We start from the raw sequence: 21,107 nt of genomic DNA, 5'->3' as shown, positions 1-21,107 counted from the left end.
CTATAGGTTTAATTAAAATTTTTTTATCATTATGAAAAAGCATTTAGAATTTTATTCATATTTCTAACATTTTACAACATAGTAGCTCTTTCTCTTTCTGTAACAAAACTAAGGAAAGGATGCCACAGTGTAAGCATCCAATTTGTTAGAATATTTAAGGGTACTTTCAACAGCATACAAAACAGAGAATGACAAAGCACCAATCAGAAGCCCTTCCTTGGCTTAAACATTTAATTTAACCAAGGAGGAAAACAACTCATTCTCTATTTCTACCTATTTTATTTATTCACCACCAAGTTAAACTGTATAGAGGAATTGATTCCACAGCCATGGAATTGAGAAAAGTTGGCAAAATATAAATGGCACCATAATAAGTATGCTCAAGTATTAACCACCACCAAATGAAATAGGTTAGCCAGCACAATCAGGGCACTAAGTCATTATGTATAATATATGTTGATTTCAATACCAGAACCTACAGGAAGCTAATTCTATGACTGCATCTTCCTTCCTGGGTAAGGTTTGTACACAACTTTAAGATCTCAGAGTATAACTTTAAAGTGATTACATTCATTTTATTGTGAATAAAGTCTCTTTAGAACATTAATTTGGGAATCTATTCTGCATGATCACCTAACAGCCAAAGCATGGTTTTAATGATTTCTTGGTTGTACCTATGACCAAGTATTTATAGAAATATATGCTTTTATTAGAACCCATTCTTTAATGACCAGAATTATACAAAATTTCCAATGTTCAGGTCTTCAGTAGCCCAAGTTGAAAATTTATTTCCTCTGACTTTACTGATTATAATTAGTATTAATTTATGCAAGTTTATAAAAATACATAAGAATATTTTTGCCCAAAAGTTAAGTCAAAATAGTTTTCATCCATAAGAAACAAGAATGATCAATTTTAGCTACAACAAATAAATTTCATCCTTTCAATAATTTAGTAAGGTCATCTACAGTAATCCTCTTCATTTTAGAAATGAAAACTTGGAGCACACAAGTTAACTATAAGCTTAGGGTGTCTCAATAACTGAACCAAGTAAACAGCAATTCATTATTCTCTCTAAATACAAATCCATAGTCCTCACAGATAATCTAATTTTCAGTAACTAAATTCCTATTTTTAATATTTTGGAATTTGCTTACCCACTATAATGTAACAGGAAGGTTACATACATGTTTTATATATCTCTCATATTTTTACTTTGCCAAACATAATCTCTCACAATTAGAGTCCATGAATAGATTAAAGCGATAAGATCTTGGCAGATATGGCTGATTAGCGTGCACGTGTCAGTAGCCCCCTTAAACCATCCATCACCTTGCGCTTCTGTTGGGCATAGCTCGTGCTATATTGGCCAGCGGCTCTGCGCGCTTCCTCTTCATGCTCTTGAATTTGCTGTTGTAAGAGAATGAGCTCACCAAGCAGACCCTGCCATGAGTTTACAATGAGGAGAAGAGGAAAATTGGGGAGGAGAACAATGTTAAATCAAAGGGCACAAGAAGGGAACAGATGTAAAGTTAGGGAGGAATGGACAGCTTATAACAAAAATGGAAACTGATGTATGTACTTGGAGAGCCACAATACAAATGGACTCTACCTTATTTCCATTTTTCCCCTTAGTAAAATTAGATGTCTTTGAAATATAAAACAGCATAGTTTAAAAAGTGAAAAGGAAAATGTAGTGTGACTGCTGAATAAAATAAGCCAGATATCAACATACAATAAAATCTATACTAACTGGAATGCTCAAGGAAAGGGGCACTAAGTATTTAACCAAATTTCCTTGTAACAGGAAGATCAGGAAAAGAAATACTTCAATCCTTATTTTTGCACTGCCAATTCAAAAGTATGCTCCCAATAAGCATGGTCCTGATGTATTAAATATAGGGAAAAAACAAAACTGATTTTTTTTTAAACAGTGCTGATCCTATATGCCTCAACCTTTTAATTCTCAACAATGGTTATCACAGGACTGAGTGAAGGATACATAACAGCTTATTTAGTTATTAAATTATTATTCTTAAGTAAGCATTTGTTCTTAATATCTCATGTCTCCACCTAAAGATGAAAGCGTCTCAAAAAATGCTATTAATTTGAGTTTCTGGGCATAAAATTAATCGAGGTTTTACATTAATTTATATTTCTATATGTCTATGCATGCAAGCTTATTTGACTGAAGTTTAGGGTTCTTTTGCAAAGATTAAAAATTATTTTTTAGATAGTTTTAACTTTATTCAACATCAAATAAATAATTTGACCAAATTTTCACTTCTTATGAGCTGTTCTGACGCTAAATATAAATAGCCTGAGAATATAACCAAGAGCATACCAGTTACTAAAGCAAAAGCACTATAAAAGAATATAATGAAGATATGGAGATAATAAAGTCATGAAAACTTAAAATGAAACAAAACCTAGTCTGGATCTATGTACAAAACAATCTCTTTTTGTTTAAAATTCATTCCATTTAATAATCATGAATTGTTACTCTGGTGGAACTTTTATTCATAAATTTCACATGTGGTATGGTACATGGTCATTTTCTGTAGTTGTTTTGATTGTTGGCATAGATAATCAACTTCCAGATGTAGAGAAAATAAGAACTGACAATGTTGCAAGTCTAATTATTTTCTCAATTAGAAATAAAAAGGCAAAGTTCCATTAAATGAGGTTAAGATTTTACTTGCATAAGAACAGCGTCTGGAAGAACAAAGGTTCAATTTTTACCAAGTTATAGAAGAAAAAGTTAGGAAATCTAATATTTATTAAGATAATCTAAACAAGAAGTTTCAAATAGCTTCAAAGGTTTTCTTTTTGATAATTGCCAAAAATATTTTATTTTTACAAGTAGAAAATTTTCTAATTGTACTTAAAATAAGTACAATTAAATAAATACAATTAGAAAATTTCTTAAAATAAAATAGTAGTTAACATTACATTCAAATTTTAATTACTTAATTATTGAGTTTACTTTATATAACCCAAAGAGTTATATAATTTCTTCCAGAAAAGAAGTAAATACAAACAGAAAATCTAGTATTACAGTAATGCATTTTAAATCAAGGTAAAATATTAGCACAAAACTAAAGGCACTTTTTATTCGTTAATTCTTAGTTTTAAAACCTTGGGCTATGATGACTACTAACAATAACAAACCTGACTGATTTACAATAAATCATAGTTGAAACTAGTTGATATTTCTGTGTGACAACTAAGAGCTCATCAGAGTGGCAAGTAGCATAATTAACATTTCAACATTTGTTTCAAATTTGACACATATAGATTCAATAGTACAAGATAAAAAGCCTGAAGTTATCTCTCTACAACCATTTTTATGGTCATTGATAAATGTATCAATGACCATACCAACTAACTCACTACCCTCATCACTCCTATAAATTTAAGTTAGTTTTTCATTTTAAGTCATTAAATGAAAAATGAGGTCAAGGTGGGGATTTTTGGGTTCAAATCACCATTTGTCAAGGTGTTAGAAGAGACCTCAGAGGTTCATGCGGAAACAAAGGATGGAAATCAGCAAAAATGAGTCAGTGTGTATATTCTTAATGACTTATTAAAAGTATATCACTGCTTTTCACCAAGCAGAAAGAAAAGTAATTCAATATGTTTTTAGTCATTTAGCAGGGTCACTTCTGCTAATCATCCAAGTATTATGATTTCTCACATCTATTTCCTTTAAAGAAGACTGCCCATTTCAGCATATACAGCAGTGTTCCTGCTTTAATTAACATACCACCAGTATTTTAGTTTATAAGATGCCAAAACAATGAGAAAATATTCCACATTCTTTGATTGTGCTGGTTTACCATACACAAGACTTTTTTTTATTTTTAGCTTAAATACTCCCTCCCTAGTACATTGCTTATATCTATATACAAATTGTTAGCAAATGCTCTGATATTCATTACATTTCAAGAAAACACCCTCTTCCTAGTGACACCTCACTTTCTTTCCAAGTCTGTTACTGAAGCACTGTTATCGGAAGATAGTTGAAATTAACTGTTACCTCCTGAAAAAAGTAGGAAGAAAACAAAAATTAGACACCAAAAAAGCTGTTTACACTACGCTATACAACTTAAGGAAGTTACCTTTATCTCACTCTAAATACCAAGTGATCAGATATATAGCTCCTAAGCTAAGGCTAGTGTAGGCTAAGCAAGGGGGAGAAATGTGTGTACCTACTGTGAAAGTTATACTCCTTAAGTGGACAAAATACATTTTTGAAAATACTTTACCAAAGTATAGACATTTTTCTCTCAAGAAATAGTACATAATTATCCTTAACTGCTACATATTCAATAATTATTTTAATAACAGTTACTATAAATTATAGCAATACTCCAAAAATCTCCTGGTTATTGTTAATTTGACACTGCAGTTTTCATTGTCTCATATTTCATGTATACTGTTCTCAGTTTTAAAAAAAATTATAATATTAGTCCAAAAAAACAGTGATAACTCCAAAAATCAAAATTATCAACTGAAAATGTTGCCATAATCTGAAAGTTAATCATTTGGTAGAAAAGATTTTATAACTCATTTATAAGTAACTATAACTCAGTTAAAAGTGAGTACATTTAAAATACTAGATGCCAAACAGTAAAGGCCAAGAGAAATTAACAGGTAATCAAAGCAAAAAGAGCTATTATATAAAGTCGTTGCACTCACTCATGTTGGCATTGACTAAATTTATTTACTTTAAAATTGGCCTCTTTTACTGATTTAAGTCAACAAATTACTTTTGTTAAAAGTTCAGGACTATCCTAGGTGCTCTGAGAACAGATATTTTGAGACAAATAGCCCATTAAACAGTAAGAAGGAAAGCAAAAGTAAATAATGTTCTTATGGCAATTATTTTAAACAATAAGAACATAATATTTGGAACTGAATGACTATAGAAGCTTCCTGAAGGTGACAAATGAACTCAGCTGGCTGTACGGAGCAGTGGAAATTGGACGAGAAACAGAAAGAGATGTTTCAGTTGTGAGGTATACGAAAAGTAAAGGCATACAAGTAAGAATTGGAGTGACGTGGAAACAGAGCGCATTAATGTATTACTGTTAAGAAATTATATTTAAAACAGTAATACCACTTGTATAAATTTTTAAAAGGGCCTCCAAATATTTTCTATAAATTATGAAACTGCTTATAATCTTCAAAATGACCATATACCTTGCTTCTGTGAGATGATTATGACCAATCAGAAACATAGAGACACAGAGAGTAAAATGTCTCATTTTGCAAATTAATAAGATTAACAACAATCAGAAGACAACAATTTTACTGAATCTAATAAAGGAGATACACTAAATGGTCTTGTCGCCTATCTACATTATGGTTAATATACAGAAATCTGTTGATTTATAAATCAGATGAGCCCATTAATTCACTTAAATAGGTTTACCACTACAATTGCCAATTTGTCTTCAGGTAGTTCTGAAGGTTTCCAAATCTCAGAATACTATTCAGTTCACACCAACAGCTCTTTTCTAATATTTTCTCCAGTGAATACAAGTTTTAAAATTTTTGATTTACAAAAAGCATTTATTTAGGTGGTTTCAGTAACTTTCCATTTTTTATTTATCAAAGATACAATCAGAACATTTATCAACATAACATAAATAACCACTGTCCACAAACTGGATATAAATTCAGGCAAAATCAAAGTGTGATGTTTATTCAACCTGAGCAACAATATATCCCTTTTGTAGACTTTCAGAACACCTAAAAATCTAGTGACCTCAGACTGAGAACCACAGATAATCAGTTCATCGTGTTGTACATTCTGTCTGACTCAAGTGAAACAACCTGACATCTGTGTTCCCTTAACTCCCCATTACTTTCACCTCAGTTGACTTTAACGCTCCTTGCTGTTCCCCTAATGCCTGTGCTTCTCCAGATGTGTACTATTAGAATGACAATTTTTTTTGCATCAGTTGTATAAATGTTTCAGATTTATTTTTACTTTAAAAAATCTGATTGACATTTATTTTTACATTCCTAGTAGAAGTTTAGCTATAAAAACTTTACAAACCAGATAACCATTAGGCTAAGTCATTACTGCTTCAACCCTGAATACTGTTTTGAATCTGGGGATTTCAGAAACATCAGCATGAATCAAAAGGTACCACAAATGGTTTGGTGGAGGGTGAGTAAAAGATATGCATATATGAAAGAGCAAAAATGTAACCCCCAAAATAAAAATAAAAATAAAAACAAAAGCCAACTCTGAATGCCATCCTACTACCTCTGATTATTGCCAAATTTTTCAAACTTAATGTTTTAGAACAATTTCACAATGGTTGCTAAATTAAGGTCTCTCCTTCCAATCTTATATTCAACTATCAATTTGTAGACAAATCTCTCAAAACCAGTTTATCACCAACTTGTCTGTTTTATTATTCTCAAGTATCACAGATAACAGCCAAGCTTTGAAAACAGAATACAACATATTAATAGAATTTAAAACCAGTTTAGTTTTAGCTGAAACAAACATTTTTCTGTACAGTAAATTTTTAAACTAGCATTTGCAATAATCTGATCTAATCTGTAATGAAAGCAACTTAATAACAACTTTAGACTGAAAATTTGAAACAGACCGTTGCAAATAATTGTTTTTAATGGCTAAAATCATTACCAAAAATTAAGGAAAAATTAATAAGAAACAGTTTATCAGGGAATTTACTTTCAAACAAATACAGGAATAAATTATAAAGAATAAATTTACTATGATGTCTATTGTATAAAATACAATCTATAACATTAATTAAATTCCCAGAGATCTATTTCTTGCTTCAATCTCCATAGATTTATCACTGAGCAGGATTTTAAGGGAATTATTCATCAATTTATCAATTATTCATCTCATTCATCAAAAACAATGCTCCACCCATGTAAGGGAAGATCAGAGATGAAAATATCCCCTAACTGATCTAGGCAATAAGAAATCTTGTCATTTGAAAGCTACACTAACATACCTGTAACAAAGATCCTTCTGACCAGTTAGATTAGTATGTCTTTGCATGTTAAGTCTATCTTCATTAAAGGCTAAGGCCTTGACTCAAAATAAGCTGTGTAGACCAGGCTTATTTCTATTCTAATTTTGCTTCACAGCAACATGAATAGACAAGAGTGTCCCTTGGTTAAAATAACACTTGATTGTTAAAACAATCAAGTTATAAGGTAAATACACATACACACACGTTTTGAAATGCTTTCTGCAAAAGACAAAAGAATAAATGTAATTAAAACTTGAAATATCAAATAAAATGTTCAAAGTTGAAGGACAGGGAAAGAGTGGGCCTATATAAATTTTCTTCTCTCTGATTCCCAAATAAACATGAAAATATTTTCCTTCAATGTATTAAAACCATAATAATCTTCAGTTTCAAAGCTACATATTAAAAAAAAAATGAGAAAGAGAAACAGAGCAAGACATTCTATTACATTATAAGCTGGCAGGGCCATGTGTACAAAGGAAAAAAAAAAGCTACAAATTTAATATTGAATATTCATAATTTTTTTTCCCAGAAATCAATTTATCTAGGTATTTTTAAAAAAACAACTTTCTAGGAATCAGTTTTCTTACCAATTCCAAAAGATAAAAAAGTGAAGACTAAGAAAATACCAGGATAACATATGAATATAAATACAGAATAATGTATGTTATTCTACATCAGCAATTCTCCTAAGTCTTTCATGTGGATTTTATTAATGCATGTGTTGAAAGTAACATACATTATTTTATTGGTTATCAATGTAACAATCAATTTATCCCCCCAACCCACTTAATATTTTCCCTATGTGTTCCCCTGATATTTCCCCTAAGCCATGGAACATCAGTCCCTAGAATATATTTCATGGAAAGGGGGTTCTGTTGTTAAATAAATCTAGAAAACCCTGTACACTCTCACTTCTCTCGGAGGCTTACAGCATACTCAAGTATATTAAAGTCTCAGAAATTCTAGGGGAAAAAGAAGCCTGCTTGTTTTATTTATACCAGCTTTCTCACACATGTTCAACAACAAAATCCTTTGTTGGGGACATCCCTTGAAACAATTTCCACAGAAAATATTTTTAGAAAATGGGCTCCTGCAGCTACATTTCCAGAACTGCCAGAGAGTACCTGTATTTTGTATCAAGATTAGTAACAATGCCTCTATGGAGGTGTTTTTAAATTTGCTCCTCAGATGTTATCATTTTTAAATCTTTCAGGTAGATGAAAACTTTTAACAATTATTCAAGACTACTTGAAGAATTCTCCATTATGCTTACCTTTCTATAAAGCTTGTCACTTTCAGATCCACGATCTGTTGCTCTAAATGCAGTTTCTCCAGGTGAACCTTAAAGATAAATATACAATCCTTTAAATTCTCCAGTGATGCCAAGAGCCTAAATGAAATTCCAATTCTCAGGTCAATTAAACGGTAATAGAACTTTTAGAGCAAAAAAAAAATCACTTTTTGGAAAATTATTCTTATTTTAATAAATATATATACTAGTAAGTTTAAAAAATATACAACACACATTTAATCAATTTTTTAAAATACCACTGAAGATACAATAATAAATTAAGACAATCTTTGACAAGGATTATTTTACATAAGAGTACTTACAGTTCAGCCATATACCTCTGCCATTACAGACCACACACATTTAAAAAAAACTTAAAATGTCAACTATGACAGAACAGATGAGACAAGCTAAAATTACTTTTCATTTCCATTATCAGAAAGAATCAGATAAATTTCAAAATATTTCTATTAAGCAAACTTTTTTTGCTTATCAACTATAACCTTACAAGGTAGATACATATTTAGGAATTTTAGTTTTACCATAAAATAATTATTTTATTATTTCCACCTAAAGGATAATGAATTTGCCCAATATAGTTCTGGGGTTTTAAAATTCAGCATAAGCAGCATTATAAATTTGGTCTGCAATTTTATTTTCAACTAGATTATTAGAAGCATTTACAAGGCATGTTAAGGTCAGCAAAAATGTCTGTTTACACACCTAACAAGAGAAGTAGGTCAGAAGCTCCTATGACTTCACTAACCAATTTGTGACCTGTGAAAAATCAGCAGAAGGGGAAATAGAAATGTAAAATTTAACAGGAATGATCAAACAAAGATGTCTGAGATCTCAGATTTATATCATGATAGGGCAGTAACTGGGCAAATATGCCAAGATTGACTTAGTAAATTCTATTCATAATGGTTCATCATAATTAAATATTTTATACAATCATCAAATTGGCTCTATCCAATTATGAAAAGCAAAGGCATAGGAAGTCTCATCTACTTGTCAAGAACAAGTGATTACTACCCTCCACTGAATAAAGCCAAGCTTTTTAAATTTCTTACAAATTTTCATTTTGTTGGACTAAAAAAATAATTAAAACTACCACACAAAACTTTATCTTTTTTTCTAAGAATTGTTTCTCATATCTACTAAATGCTTTTATTTAAAAGTTGGGCATAAGCAAGCAAACTCTCATGTACAGATCTTCTCTAGATTACGATGGAGTTACACCTTCAAAAGACCTTTGTGAGTTGTAAATATCTGAAGGTGGAAATGTGTGCAACACAGTACACCTATAGAGTGTCAGCTGCCTACATTCGTGATGGCATGGCTGACAGGAAGCTGTGGGTTACTGCTTGGCCCAGCATCATGAGAGAGTAACCTAGGGCATACCACTAGCCTGGAAAAGATCAAAATTTTAAGTATGATTATTATTAAATATGTATAATTTTCATACCATCATTTAGTGCAAAAATCATAATCATAAGCAAAAGACTATATTTTTTTCTCTGGGGTTCCTAACATATTGAATGAGATCAAACATGGATCATTCCTTACCTGTTGTGAAAAAGTCCTTCAATAAGCTAAGGCTTTCAACAATCTTATCAAAGTCAGGTGCCAACTTTGCAAGATCTTCTGAATCTGGAAGGGCTTTTCTAATTTTCTCTGAGAAGACAGAACAAGATACATACTTTCAAAATAAGAATTTGTCTATTAAAATATTCGTAAAATTTAAATAATCAATATATAAATTTAAATTATAACATTTTCATTTTTTTCTCCCATAGTAACTACAACTTCTACAATATATTTGAAAAAACACATTATTCTAATGATATGTATGTGCCATGAATTTTTTGGAAAAAGACCAAACACCTGGCTTAGATGGATAGCTTTGATTTAAACAATCAAACAAAGTTGAGTAAATGCTTCAAGATAGAAGCACTGTAGTGACGTTTACACTGGAATGGAATCAGAAGTACTTTTTTGGAGGAAATCATAGCAAAATGACAAAGAATCAAAGAAAAAAAGGGAAAACTATTTCTTTAAACTCCTGGTTTGAACTAAATAAAAAAGTGATGAAATCTCAGGTGAAAAACGTAATTCTATTACTTTTTTCCTTCTTACAAAGTCTCTTAGAAGATTCACAATTGTCACCAACTGGAAATAACTAAGAACACAGAGCAAGCTTTTATTTTATCTTTTTCTGGCTTTATTTACAGTATTAAAATATTTTTACTTACAAACACTCAATAATTTTTTCTGTCTGGTACAATTTTACAGGGTCTTCTGAACTAGAAAGGGATTTTCTAATTTTTTTCTGAAGACCAAAGCACAAATATTTAAAAAAAAAAAAGAGTGTGTGTCAGGTATTACTCCAAACATTTTGAAAGTAATAACTTACTTAATCTTCATAGCCTCCCTACAAAATAGCTATAATCAATCCCATTTTAAAGATGAGGGACTGGGGCAGCAAGGTTAAGTAAGCAGATCTGAGCACACAAAAAAGAAGTAGGGATTTTGAGTTTAAGCCTACATAGTCTAGCTCCACAATCCAGCTGTCAGTCACTACACTGTGATACTAGTAAATGTGTCAAGTTAAAATGCCCTTTTCATCATATGAGAAAAATACTGTCAAAGAATGTTTTTCCTGCAAATATCCTTATCAAATATCTTTAGATAAAATTAAGCATAGTTTTATCTTTAAATAAGTGTGAGTATGTGCATATAGAGATTAATTCTACCCCATATACAATTAAGCTAAAAAATTAGACAAAAATCTAAAAACAAAGACTGAAATATTTCACTAAAAATAAATTTTTAAAAGATCCCATGACCTACTGGCAAGACTATCAACTATATCATTTCCTCATCTCTCTATCACTAGAAAAGGAGGACAGTGGCTGACTACGGGGGTAAATTATGCTAGACACTAGTAGGCTTTTAAGGGATCTGGTTACAAAAAGTGCAGGTAATAAAGGTATCCAATCAAAAAAAAGTTAATTAGGATGGTGACTGCGCATCTGCTCTGGGTAATGCTATACAACAATGGATATAATATTTGGGAAGGCTGCCTGGCATTATGGAAAATGCTCATAAAATGTGTTAAGTAGGGCAAAAAAAGAAAAAAACAAGATGCCAAAGTGTATGCTCATAAAATGTGTTAAGTAGGGCAAAAAAAGAAAAACCAAGATACCAAAGTGTATGCTCACTATGACTATGTAATTTTTAAAAAGGAAATTATGTATTTAAAAATATTAACCACATACATAGAACAATTAAAAGAAAATGGCTCTCTATAAGTGGTGGGTGTGTTAAAATGATGGGCTAGTAGTGACTTTTTTTCTTAAAAATATTTTCTTTGATTTTTTTTAACTTTATCATTAAAATAAAACTGCTATATATTAAACTTAAGTTAAATTATTTCAACACAACAATTTCTCTTTCCTAAAGATATGGTCAAGAAAAACAGTTCAGGGCCTCCCCGGTGGCGCAGTGGGTTGAGCGCAGCACTGTGACGGCGTCCACAGCCTCTGTAGCATGGGTTTGATCCTGGCTGGCCAGGGAAATACCCACATGGCATGGTAGACCTCTCCTATCTCACCCGCTGCTCCCCTCAGCAGCGTATTTCAGTCAGCCTGACTGTTCTGCTCCCCTCTCTGTCTCTGGTGAATTCTCTCACCCTCCCGAGCCTCTGGCCTGTACCCCCGTTCTTATATAAATAAATCTTTAGAAAAAAAAAAAGAAAAATAGTTCAATGTTGATGATACAAACCTAAATCAATATACTCATCAATCTCCCATACAATGTCAGGTACAATCCATTTATAGTCACTAAGATCAGGTATCATATCTTTCCACTGGTCAAAAGTCTAAAAAATAAGAAAGTACACAGATCAAATGCTCTGAATGCATATAAGGACATAAAGAAAAACTTTTATTAAAACATGCCAATCTAAGAGCAATGCATTATGTTCAACTTTTAGAAACAAAGTGGCTTCAGCTTTCTAAAAACAAATTAGCAGCAAACTTTAACATGCAAATGTTCCTTTACTAAATATGAAAAATGTAAAAATTCAAAATACACTCCCCTTTCAAACAGATTTCACAATTTGGTTTTAAGCAACACTGTGGAATACAGGGAAGACAGACACCTTGTCTTTGGTCCCAGGTCTGCCAAGAATTGGTTTGAACATGCCGCTTGCTTTCTTGCCTGTGCTACTAAATGGCAAAGGTGAAAATCAAACCTAAGTGTTCTCACTCCCAGCCCAGTCTCCTTCCACCAGGCTCTTTTCAACACTTAGTCATAGCTAAGATTCAGAAGGCATTTTCCTAGCAGCACCATTAAAATAATTTAGCATACAATAGATACACAAATACTTTAATATCCAACTACATACATTCTACAGCATTAAAGAAAAATAATTTGAGCTATAGAGCCTTAAATTAATCATGCTGGTATAATTGAAAAAGAAAAAAGATGTTAAACCCACCTTTTTGGCTGTATAGCCACCTCCAACAGCAGATCCTAGTATGAGATATCGAAGTTTTAAGAGTCTTGCAGCTAATCTTGCTGGCCAAAAATTCCTGCGGGGCTGGTAGCCATATTTAATTGGAGAAAGTTTCAATTTACGTAAAGGAGGGTTAGTGAGAGAGGAGAACTGCTGAAATGATGTCCTTAATTGAGGTCTTGGAAGTTTTAAGGTAGGATGATGAGAATGATAAATACTTCGTGAAACCAGATGTAGTTTTTGTAGTGGTAAGTTTCCTTTTACTCCAGAATTATGTTTCACTAAAGATTGGCAGACCTCACTGAAAGAAAAATGGGCGTGGGGAAAACATCAGACAGGTAACAATGCAAAGGAAATTAAAAGAGCAATATCTACTAAAGAGAAAATACATGTGCACATATAACTAACATGCGTCATACAACAGCTCACAGTTACTATTTACTGTACCCAGGCATAGCTGCAGCATGTGTTATTTAATCCTGCTAATAATCCTATGATGAAAGCACTAGTATTATCCCCATTTTACAGACAAGGGAAAAGCAGTACACAGACCTAAGAAACCTGTGGAAATGTACACTAATGTCAGGAGTAAAAATGGATTCAAACTCAAGAAGTGAGACAAAAGTGCCTGTCCTTTAATTCAATACATGTGGGTTATAATCCTGATTTAAGAACCTGAAACTGAACACCCCCCCCCCAACAAAAAAAATGCAGGTACTTATTTTATGAACTGCTACTCACTGTCTAGAAAGTTGAAAACAAAATGCATACACACTTTTGCTTCCAAGCAAAAATATTGCTGCAGCTTACAACAGCTTTCTTTACCCCCTTCATCTGTGTCTCAGAATCCTGATAGCCCAGGAGCGGAAATTATTTTAAGATTTATTTATTTATGCATACAAGAGCTGGAGTGCAGGCCAGAGAGAGGGGAGGCGGTGAAAGGAGTCACCAGAGACAGAGTGGGGAACAGGTCAGGCAGACTGACTGAAATACACTGCTGAGGGGAACAGCTGGCGAGACAGGAGAGGTCTGCTGCACCATATGTGGGTTAGCTCCCAGGCCAGGTAATCAAACTCATGCTGCAGTGGCTGGGGATAACTTCCCAGTGTTGAGACAACCCCCTGTGCCACTAGGAAGGCCCCCAGGAGTGGAAATTAAGAGGAAAAAAAACATTAACATCTCAGTCACCTAGATTCCCAGAAAAATGAAAATAGCAACAATAACAAAAAAACAACCAAACAAAACCCCAACAGGAAAAGAATCTAAATGTACACACTACTGTCTGAGCTCTTCCCTCTTCTGTTTGGGAGCAAATGAAAGTTCAGCAGCAACAACCATGCCTGATTATCTTATTCCAAACATTCATGGTGCTTACTATGGGTAAGCCTTGCTCAAAGTAATCCTAAAAAATTAATTCAGTTACATAATACAAAAACCTTAAGAAAAGGGATTCAAGGAGCACAGAAACAATGTTGTGATAAAGCTTAGTGGGGTATCTTAGGCACTAAGCTAGATGTTCTCACAAATGCTCAGGAACACCCAAAAAGGCAAGCATCCTTATTTTACCAATTTTCTTTTTTTAACTGTCTTGCCTGAGGTGGAACGACTACTAAGAAGTGGAAGATGGATTGAAAGTCAGGTCAACCTGACAGTAAATTCCAAATTCTTTCTACAAGACACTAGTGGGTAAGAGTGTGGGAAGCAAGGCGTGGGGAGGAGGGGAAGAGTACTTCTACAGGGACTAAAAAGATATTCTACAGTACCTGCCACCTGTTCTGGAACCCTCAAGATGACAGTGGGGCTTGCTCTGACCTCAGGAAATCTTTGACAAAGGGGTTTTAAATGTAGAAGAAAATACAAAATCTGGATTTAGGCACACTGACCATTTGTGATAGCACAAGTACAAGTTACTCTAGCCATAAAAACATTGTCATCTTCCTTTCACAAGTTGGTAAATATTCTATATATCTTTTAAAAAAATCTATGTCTAAGATAAGTCATAACTTCCTCATCATCAAAAAAGCAAGTTTCGGGCCTCCCCTGGTGGCACAGTGGTTGAGGGCTGGGTTGCGAGGCTGCCCACAGCCTCTGCAGGGCCTGTTCGATCCCCGGCCACTGGCGAGGGTCCCACCAAAAAAAAAAAAAAAGCAAGTTTCTGTCTTCTTTTATTAACTAAGAAATTAATTTCTTCTGACCACAAACTTAGCAAATACAAAAAGCAAAGTTCTCATCTTAGCTTTAAAATGGCCTCTACCCCAGGCATAATACACAGAAGAAAATCACTAACACAGGAAACACATGCATGCCAAAAAGCAAGAGACAAGTGTTAAGTGATACAAGAGGTAACGGAGAGTGGGCCTCCCCTGGTGGTGCAGCGGTTGAGCGCTGGGCTGCGAGGCTGCCCACAGCCTCTGCAGCGCCAGTTCGTTCCCCGGTCGCCAGCGAGGGTCCCACAAAAAAAAAAAAAAAAAAAAGAGGTAACGGAGTGAAATTGTTCAGTGAAAATTTCCCAGATAAAGTAAAACTTAAGGGTGGGAAGAGTTAAAAATGGGGGAAGAAATTGCAGTTAGGGAGAAATGTACAGTGGTGAGACAAGGAAAGGGCAAGAAATCCAGTGAGTTGGCCAAGAAGGTTCACTGTAGGAGATGAAATTGGAAAGAGGTCTAAGAAGAAATTCCAGAGGCACTATCAGGCTGACAGTGAACTTAATTTTGTAGGCAAAAGGGAGCCAGCAAAAGTTTCTGACTAGCATTAGATTCTAGTGAACAATTAAAGAAGACATTAAGGGAAGGTGCCATGAACTCTAAATCTGTGGTCCCACCCCTACCCTAAATCGATATGTTGTAGCCTAATTTCCAGTGTGATTTTATATTTGGAGGTGGGGCCTTTGGAGGTAATAGGGTTTGCGCATGGTCTTGGGATAGAGCTCTGTGATGGGACTGTTGCCCTTACTATGGAATACAAGGCCCAGAAGTCAGTCAATCTGTTTCTGTCTCTCTGCCGGTTGAGGACACAGCAAGATGGTCATCTCCGAACAAGGAAGTTGGCCTTCACTAGACCCCAAACCTGCTGGTGTCTTGAACTTGGACTTCCCGGCCTCTGAACTGAGAAATAAATGCTTGCTTTTTAAGCCACCCAGTGTATGGTAATTTGATATAGAAGCCCAAAATGACAAAGACACAATGTTTGGTAAAGCAGATCACAGGTGAGAGAAAAGGTGATCTTATTTCAGAGGCCCAAATATGAGATAAAGAGACTGAAGTGAGGAAACAGCAGTGAGAATGGAAAAGGGAAAGGTAGACACCAGAATGACTGACTAGGCATGGGCGGCAAGGGAAAAGAAGAGTAATAATCATGAGGTTTTACCTGAATAACTAATGTAATCACAGGCATAAAGCTTACACAAGTGCACATTAACTAGAGGATTCTAAATGCTGGGAGGCCATCAGGCTTGATTTTTAAATCCACTTCTCTGATTCTATGCACTATTTCCAGGGAATCATTTGGCCTCATAACATACTTAAACTTTTTTCAACACTATCCCTACATCCACTTAAGTCTTTGGGGTCAAACTTTGGATGTAATCACCATTTCATAGCTTGTTATCTCTGCAATCAAGGACAAATTATGAATTTACTAAAGTCCCAGTTTTTTAAAAAATCTGTTAAAAATAAGGTAAGTGCTATAGTTGAGTTATTTTCAATAATTATGAATTTAAGTATCTTATTCATATGTCCATAACCCCATTTCACTATAACCATCCTGTCCCTATCAGGACAGACACAAGCTACAAATACTTTTCTGTCTTTTCCTCATTAATCTCTACCACATTTACTATCTCACCTTAGATTCCCTGGTTTATAGCTTTAATAATTCATTTTACAAATACTCTAACTCTCCTTTCTTTCTTTTTTTAATAGGAATTAATCCAAATATATATCCAACTAGATGAACTCCAGGTGTGAGTGGTCATATCCCTAAGGTGGTTTTGCTTTTCATTACTTTCTTTCTCTTTTACTTCCAACCCCCTAAAGTTCCTGTTTCCACAATGGTGGCAGCAATAGGTGCAGGTAAGGGCAAGGACAGAGACAGAACACATGAATGTCCAAGTCAGGAACAACATGTAAGATGTTCTTCAACTAGTCTCACAGAAAAGGTAACTGTCTCAGGCCTCCCTGGTGGCTCATGGGGTTAAGCACCGCACTATGAAGCAATCCGCAGCCTCTGCAGCACGAGTTTGATCCCTAGTCGGCCAGAGAGAAACCCACATGGCGAAGCAGACCTCTCCTGTCTCACCCGCTGCTCCCCTCAGCAGTGTATTTCAGTCAGTCTGCCTGTTCCCCACTTTGTCTCTGGTGAATCCTCTCACCACCCCCACCCCCTGTCCTGCATCTCTGGACTGCACCCCAGCTCTTGTATGCATAAATAATAATAAAAAAAAAAAAAGAGAATCTTTAAAAAAGAAAAGGTAACTGTCTCAAAGCAAAATCCTAGTAGAGAAATGCATCCTCAAGGAATATACTTGTCGAATTTCCAATTCACTGTGATGCACAGGAGAGATTTTTTTCTCACTACAGTCCTTTTTTTTTTTTTTTTTTTTATTTATAGAGGCATGTTTTATTTATTTATTTGTTTGTTTGTTTGTTTTGTTTATACATGCACTGGGTACAGTCAGAAGCGCGGGAGGGTGAGAGAATTCACCAGAGCCAGAATGGGGAGCAGAGCAGGCAGAAGGACAGAAGTACACTGCTGAGGGGAGCAGCGGGCGGCAGGAGAGGTCTGCGCGCCATGTGGGACCCTCCTCCGGTGGCCGGGGAGCAGCCGGGGATCGAACCGGCGCCGCAGAGGCCGCGGGCAGCTTCGCAACCCAGCGCTCAACCGCTGCACCACCGGGGAGGCCCTCACTACAGTCCTTTTGAGATACAGATGAGAGAGTGAAGACAAAAGCAACTGAGAAGTGATTTACTGATTGGGTCACTCTCCACCCCATTCCAATACAAAGAGTAGAGCAGCACTTGCTCCCAGGCTGAGCAATCTGGAAGGGAAGATTTAAACCGTGTGTGTGTGTGTGTGTGTGTGTGTGTGTTTTATATATATATTTATAATTTAAAAATAAGTATGCATTTACATATATTGTGGTATATGCATTTTTTAAAAAGATTTATTTATTCATGCATACAAGAACCAGGGTACAGTCCAGATGTGCAGGAGGGTGAGAGGACTCACCAGAGACAGAACGGGGATCAGAACAGGCAGAATGACTGAAATACACTGCTGAGGGAAGCAGTGGGCGAGACAGGAGAGGTTTGCCGCCCCATGGGGGATTCTCGCCAGCCGTCCAGGATCAAGCCCACACTGCAGAGGCTGAGGAGAGCTTCACAACGCTGCGCACAACCGCCTGCGCCACCAGGGGAGATCCCGGTATATGCATTTTTTTTTTAAAAGCAGGTGAAGATAAAAGAAATTTTGGAAATCATGGACATACAGTATCAATCTAAGTAGATCAATATTCAACTAAAAGGCATCTAAAAAGAAAAAGAACAAAAAAATGAAAGGAAGAAAATAAGAGAAGTATTTCTCAGAGCTGAAAAAAGAATCTTTTTAACAGAAAGGCCTACTAAGTGCTACACCAGATGATGGAAGGGGTGGGAGAGAGGAGGCCAAAACCTGGACAAAATCTGAGATGTAAGATGAAGCCAAGGGCCTCCCTGGTGGCGCAGCGGTTGAGCGTTGGTTTGCGAAGCTGCCCACAGCCTCTGCAGCGCTAGTTCGTTCCCCAGTTGTTCCCTGGCCCATGGGTGAGGGTCTCCCATGGCGTGCAGACCTCTCCTGCCACGCCCACTGCTCCCCTCAACAGTGCTTGTATAAATAAATAAATAAATCTTTTTTTTTTTTTTAAAAGATGAAGTCAAGATCATAAAAGCTTCCACAAAGGGAAAAACAGGATATTCACAAAAATACAAAAATTTTATTGTCCTCAGAGTTTGTAACAAAGGATGCTAGAAAAAAATGTAGCAATGCCTTCACAGTTCTGAAAGAATTTTTTGGACCAGATTTCCATATAGTCAAACTAAAAATCAATGTGACACAAAACAAGGTCTCACCACTGAAATCATCTAGTCTCTCCCATTTACCATCTCTATTAGCCTATATACCACTTCCTAGTGTATAATTATTTTTCCAACAATGTTACACATTCATTGCATCTAAATAAATGTTGGTCATTGGTCTTCTTATATATCTAACAGCATGTATTTAGATACGCATGTCAGAAATATTTATATTACCATCTATTAAAGAATATGAACTTTTAAATATACTCCTTCCCATAACATGCAGAGGAACTATAGTAAAAGACAAATTTCAAAGCTTCAAGCTCCTGATCTTCCACATATCTACTTCTGAAGGTAGTTAACCTAAAGGTAGACACTTCTAAGTCATGACGCTGGAATTTACAATAACTTTAGAAACAATTTAGCCCAGCAGCATCCAACTGAATAAACTAATAGCAGTTACCAATCAGTTTCTTTTTTTAAATTCAATGTTTAAAGTCTTTCCTTCATATATTAATTGTTCCAACAAAGTTGCTGTTTTCTGCAATGTCTTTTCTCTTTTTATTTAAATGGAATAAATACATTTCCTCAGTAAAAAACTTAAGAGTAGAAATAAAAAGATTGTGAATAACCTATTTCAATGCCAAAGGCTGTTGATTTACTCAGACAATAAAATCTCATGACACTAGAAATAATGATTCCAATTGACTAAAACTATAACTATTATATGTCATTCAGTTCTGAATTTAACTTGCTAACCTTCATAAAACAAATATATACAATTTCTTATAAAAGCTACAAATGATCTACACCATTTAAAACACGCTGAAAAATAAAATCAAGATGGGCATTTAGGAGTGAATCAAGATCAAGTTTACCGAACTTTGCCTGATGCGTACTACTTCTTACCAAATGTCAGCAACAGTGAGTTAAGCCTGAAAATATCTGAAGATAGTGGAATGCAGCTAGGTGTATAGCTAAAGCCCAATGTAACCTCATTAAAATGCATATAGTAACCCGTAGAAATGAAAATATTCTTTGATTTTCTAGTTAGGACTAAACAAGGACAGGGCAACAATAGCAATATGATTTGAAAGCTGGTGCCACATTCACCACTTAGTATTCAAAAGCAAGTCTCCCTCCCTACACACTGCAAAAATAAAACAAATAAAAATAAAGCTGCAATTAACAGGTTATCTCTAATCACCATATCTGACACCGTATGCTTCACTAGTCCAGTCCCAACTGCCAATCACTTTCATTTAACAGACTGGGGAAGGAGGCAGAGTCCCCTTCACTCCCGGAGAAGAGGGAGTAGCTGCGGGAGCAATGTACAACTACAGCGGAGGCAGAAGTGAAAAAAGACAACAAAGAGTTAAGAAAGACGTGGGAAGGGCAACACTTATAGCCAGAGGTGGGGGAGGAGAGGCTGAAACAAAAAGCAACCAGAGACTTAATAGCACGGGTAAAAAGGTGAAAGGGGCAGGGTCAAAAGGACAATAGGCCAAGACTGAAAGGCGCTCAGAATCTTCCAGCGACACTGGAACAGACACAAGGGCTAGTACCAAAGCCGGCACCCCAGGTAAGCCCAGTCAGGGCCTATGTCACTCCAAGTACTTAAAAATATCCCAGAATCCTTCAATCGCCTTCTGCCTGGCCTGAGACTTATCTGCATATTCTGGAGGTAGTGATGACACAACACAGTTATCCAGAAGCCCCCAAAATAACGGGGCCAGGTCGCAACCCGCACTTACCAGGCCACACCGGCCCGGCGTAGGCGCCACATCCCGCCAGCGACGAGGCCACGCAGGCACCGAGACGGCCACGCGCAGGCCCCCGGTGTCAGCTCCACTCCAGTTCCCGCTCCAGGAATGACCTAGGAACAGGCCCTCGATAACAAGGGCACCGAGCAGCCACTGCGGCCCTCCCTATGGCGCACGGACTTCCGCAAGAGCCCGCACGGCACCCGTAGTCAGTCCGTCAAGCAAATAACCCCCCCCCCTTCCTAGGCCGGCAGCACAAACGGTCCGCTCTGAGGAAGACTGACGCATGCGCTTAGAGCCTAGAGGGAACACAAATAGACTCTCTCCTCCCACCCCGCCCCACTCTTTTTGTTTCCGGGTTGGAATTCTGAACTCCGTTCTCCGAGGTTGAAGTCTTGGAGAGGGGGGGAGTGGAGCGTTGTTCTGGAACTGGTGGGGTGAAGG

The 21,107-nt window shown here is 35.8% G+C and overlaps 1 protein-coding gene across 4 annotated transcripts in view; it reads right to left on the bottom strand.

Annotated features, from left to right (window-relative positions):
• The window catches only part of OPA1 (OPA1 mitochondrial dynamin like GTPase), an 83,108-nt gene extending 62,236 nt beyond the window's left edge, over nucleotides 1-20,872 (bottom strand). Inside the window, exons 1-7 of one of the 4 annotated variants that reach the window (XM_037525299.2) lie at nucleotides 20,655-20,872; nucleotides 12,830-13,148; nucleotides 12,112-12,208; nucleotides 9,895-10,002; nucleotides 9,049-9,102; nucleotides 8,308-8,375; nucleotides 1,333-1,443 (exon numbers count right to left, since the gene is read on the bottom strand). In XM_037525299.2, coding sequence (XP_037381196.1) covers nucleotides 1,333-1,443; nucleotides 8,308-8,375; nucleotides 9,049-9,102; nucleotides 9,895-10,002; nucleotides 12,112-12,208; nucleotides 12,830-13,148; nucleotides 20,655-20,686 — 789 coding nt within the window. In that variant the 5' untranslated portion in view covers nucleotides 20,687-20,872. The remainder of the gene's footprint in view (nucleotides 1-1,332; nucleotides 1,444-8,307; nucleotides 8,376-9,048; nucleotides 9,103-9,894; nucleotides 10,003-12,111; nucleotides 12,209-12,829; nucleotides 13,149-20,654) is intronic. The other 3 variants (XM_037525301.2, XM_037525300.2, XM_037525302.2) reach the window with 3 other exon arrangements.
• Nucleotides 20,873-21,107: the final 235 nt, after the last annotated feature.

This window comes from Talpa occidentalis, unplaced genomic scaffold (assembly GCF_014898055.3).
Source record: "Talpa occidentalis isolate TD23 unplaced genomic scaffold, MPIMG_talOcc4v2.1 talOcc4.4, whole genome shotgun sequence".
Classification (NCBI taxonomy): Eukaryota; Metazoa; Chordata; class Mammalia; order Eulipotyphla; family Talpidae; genus Talpa; species Talpa occidentalis.
Note: the sequence above shows the minus strand (reverse complement) of the source record. Positions and strands in the feature narration are given on the sequence as shown.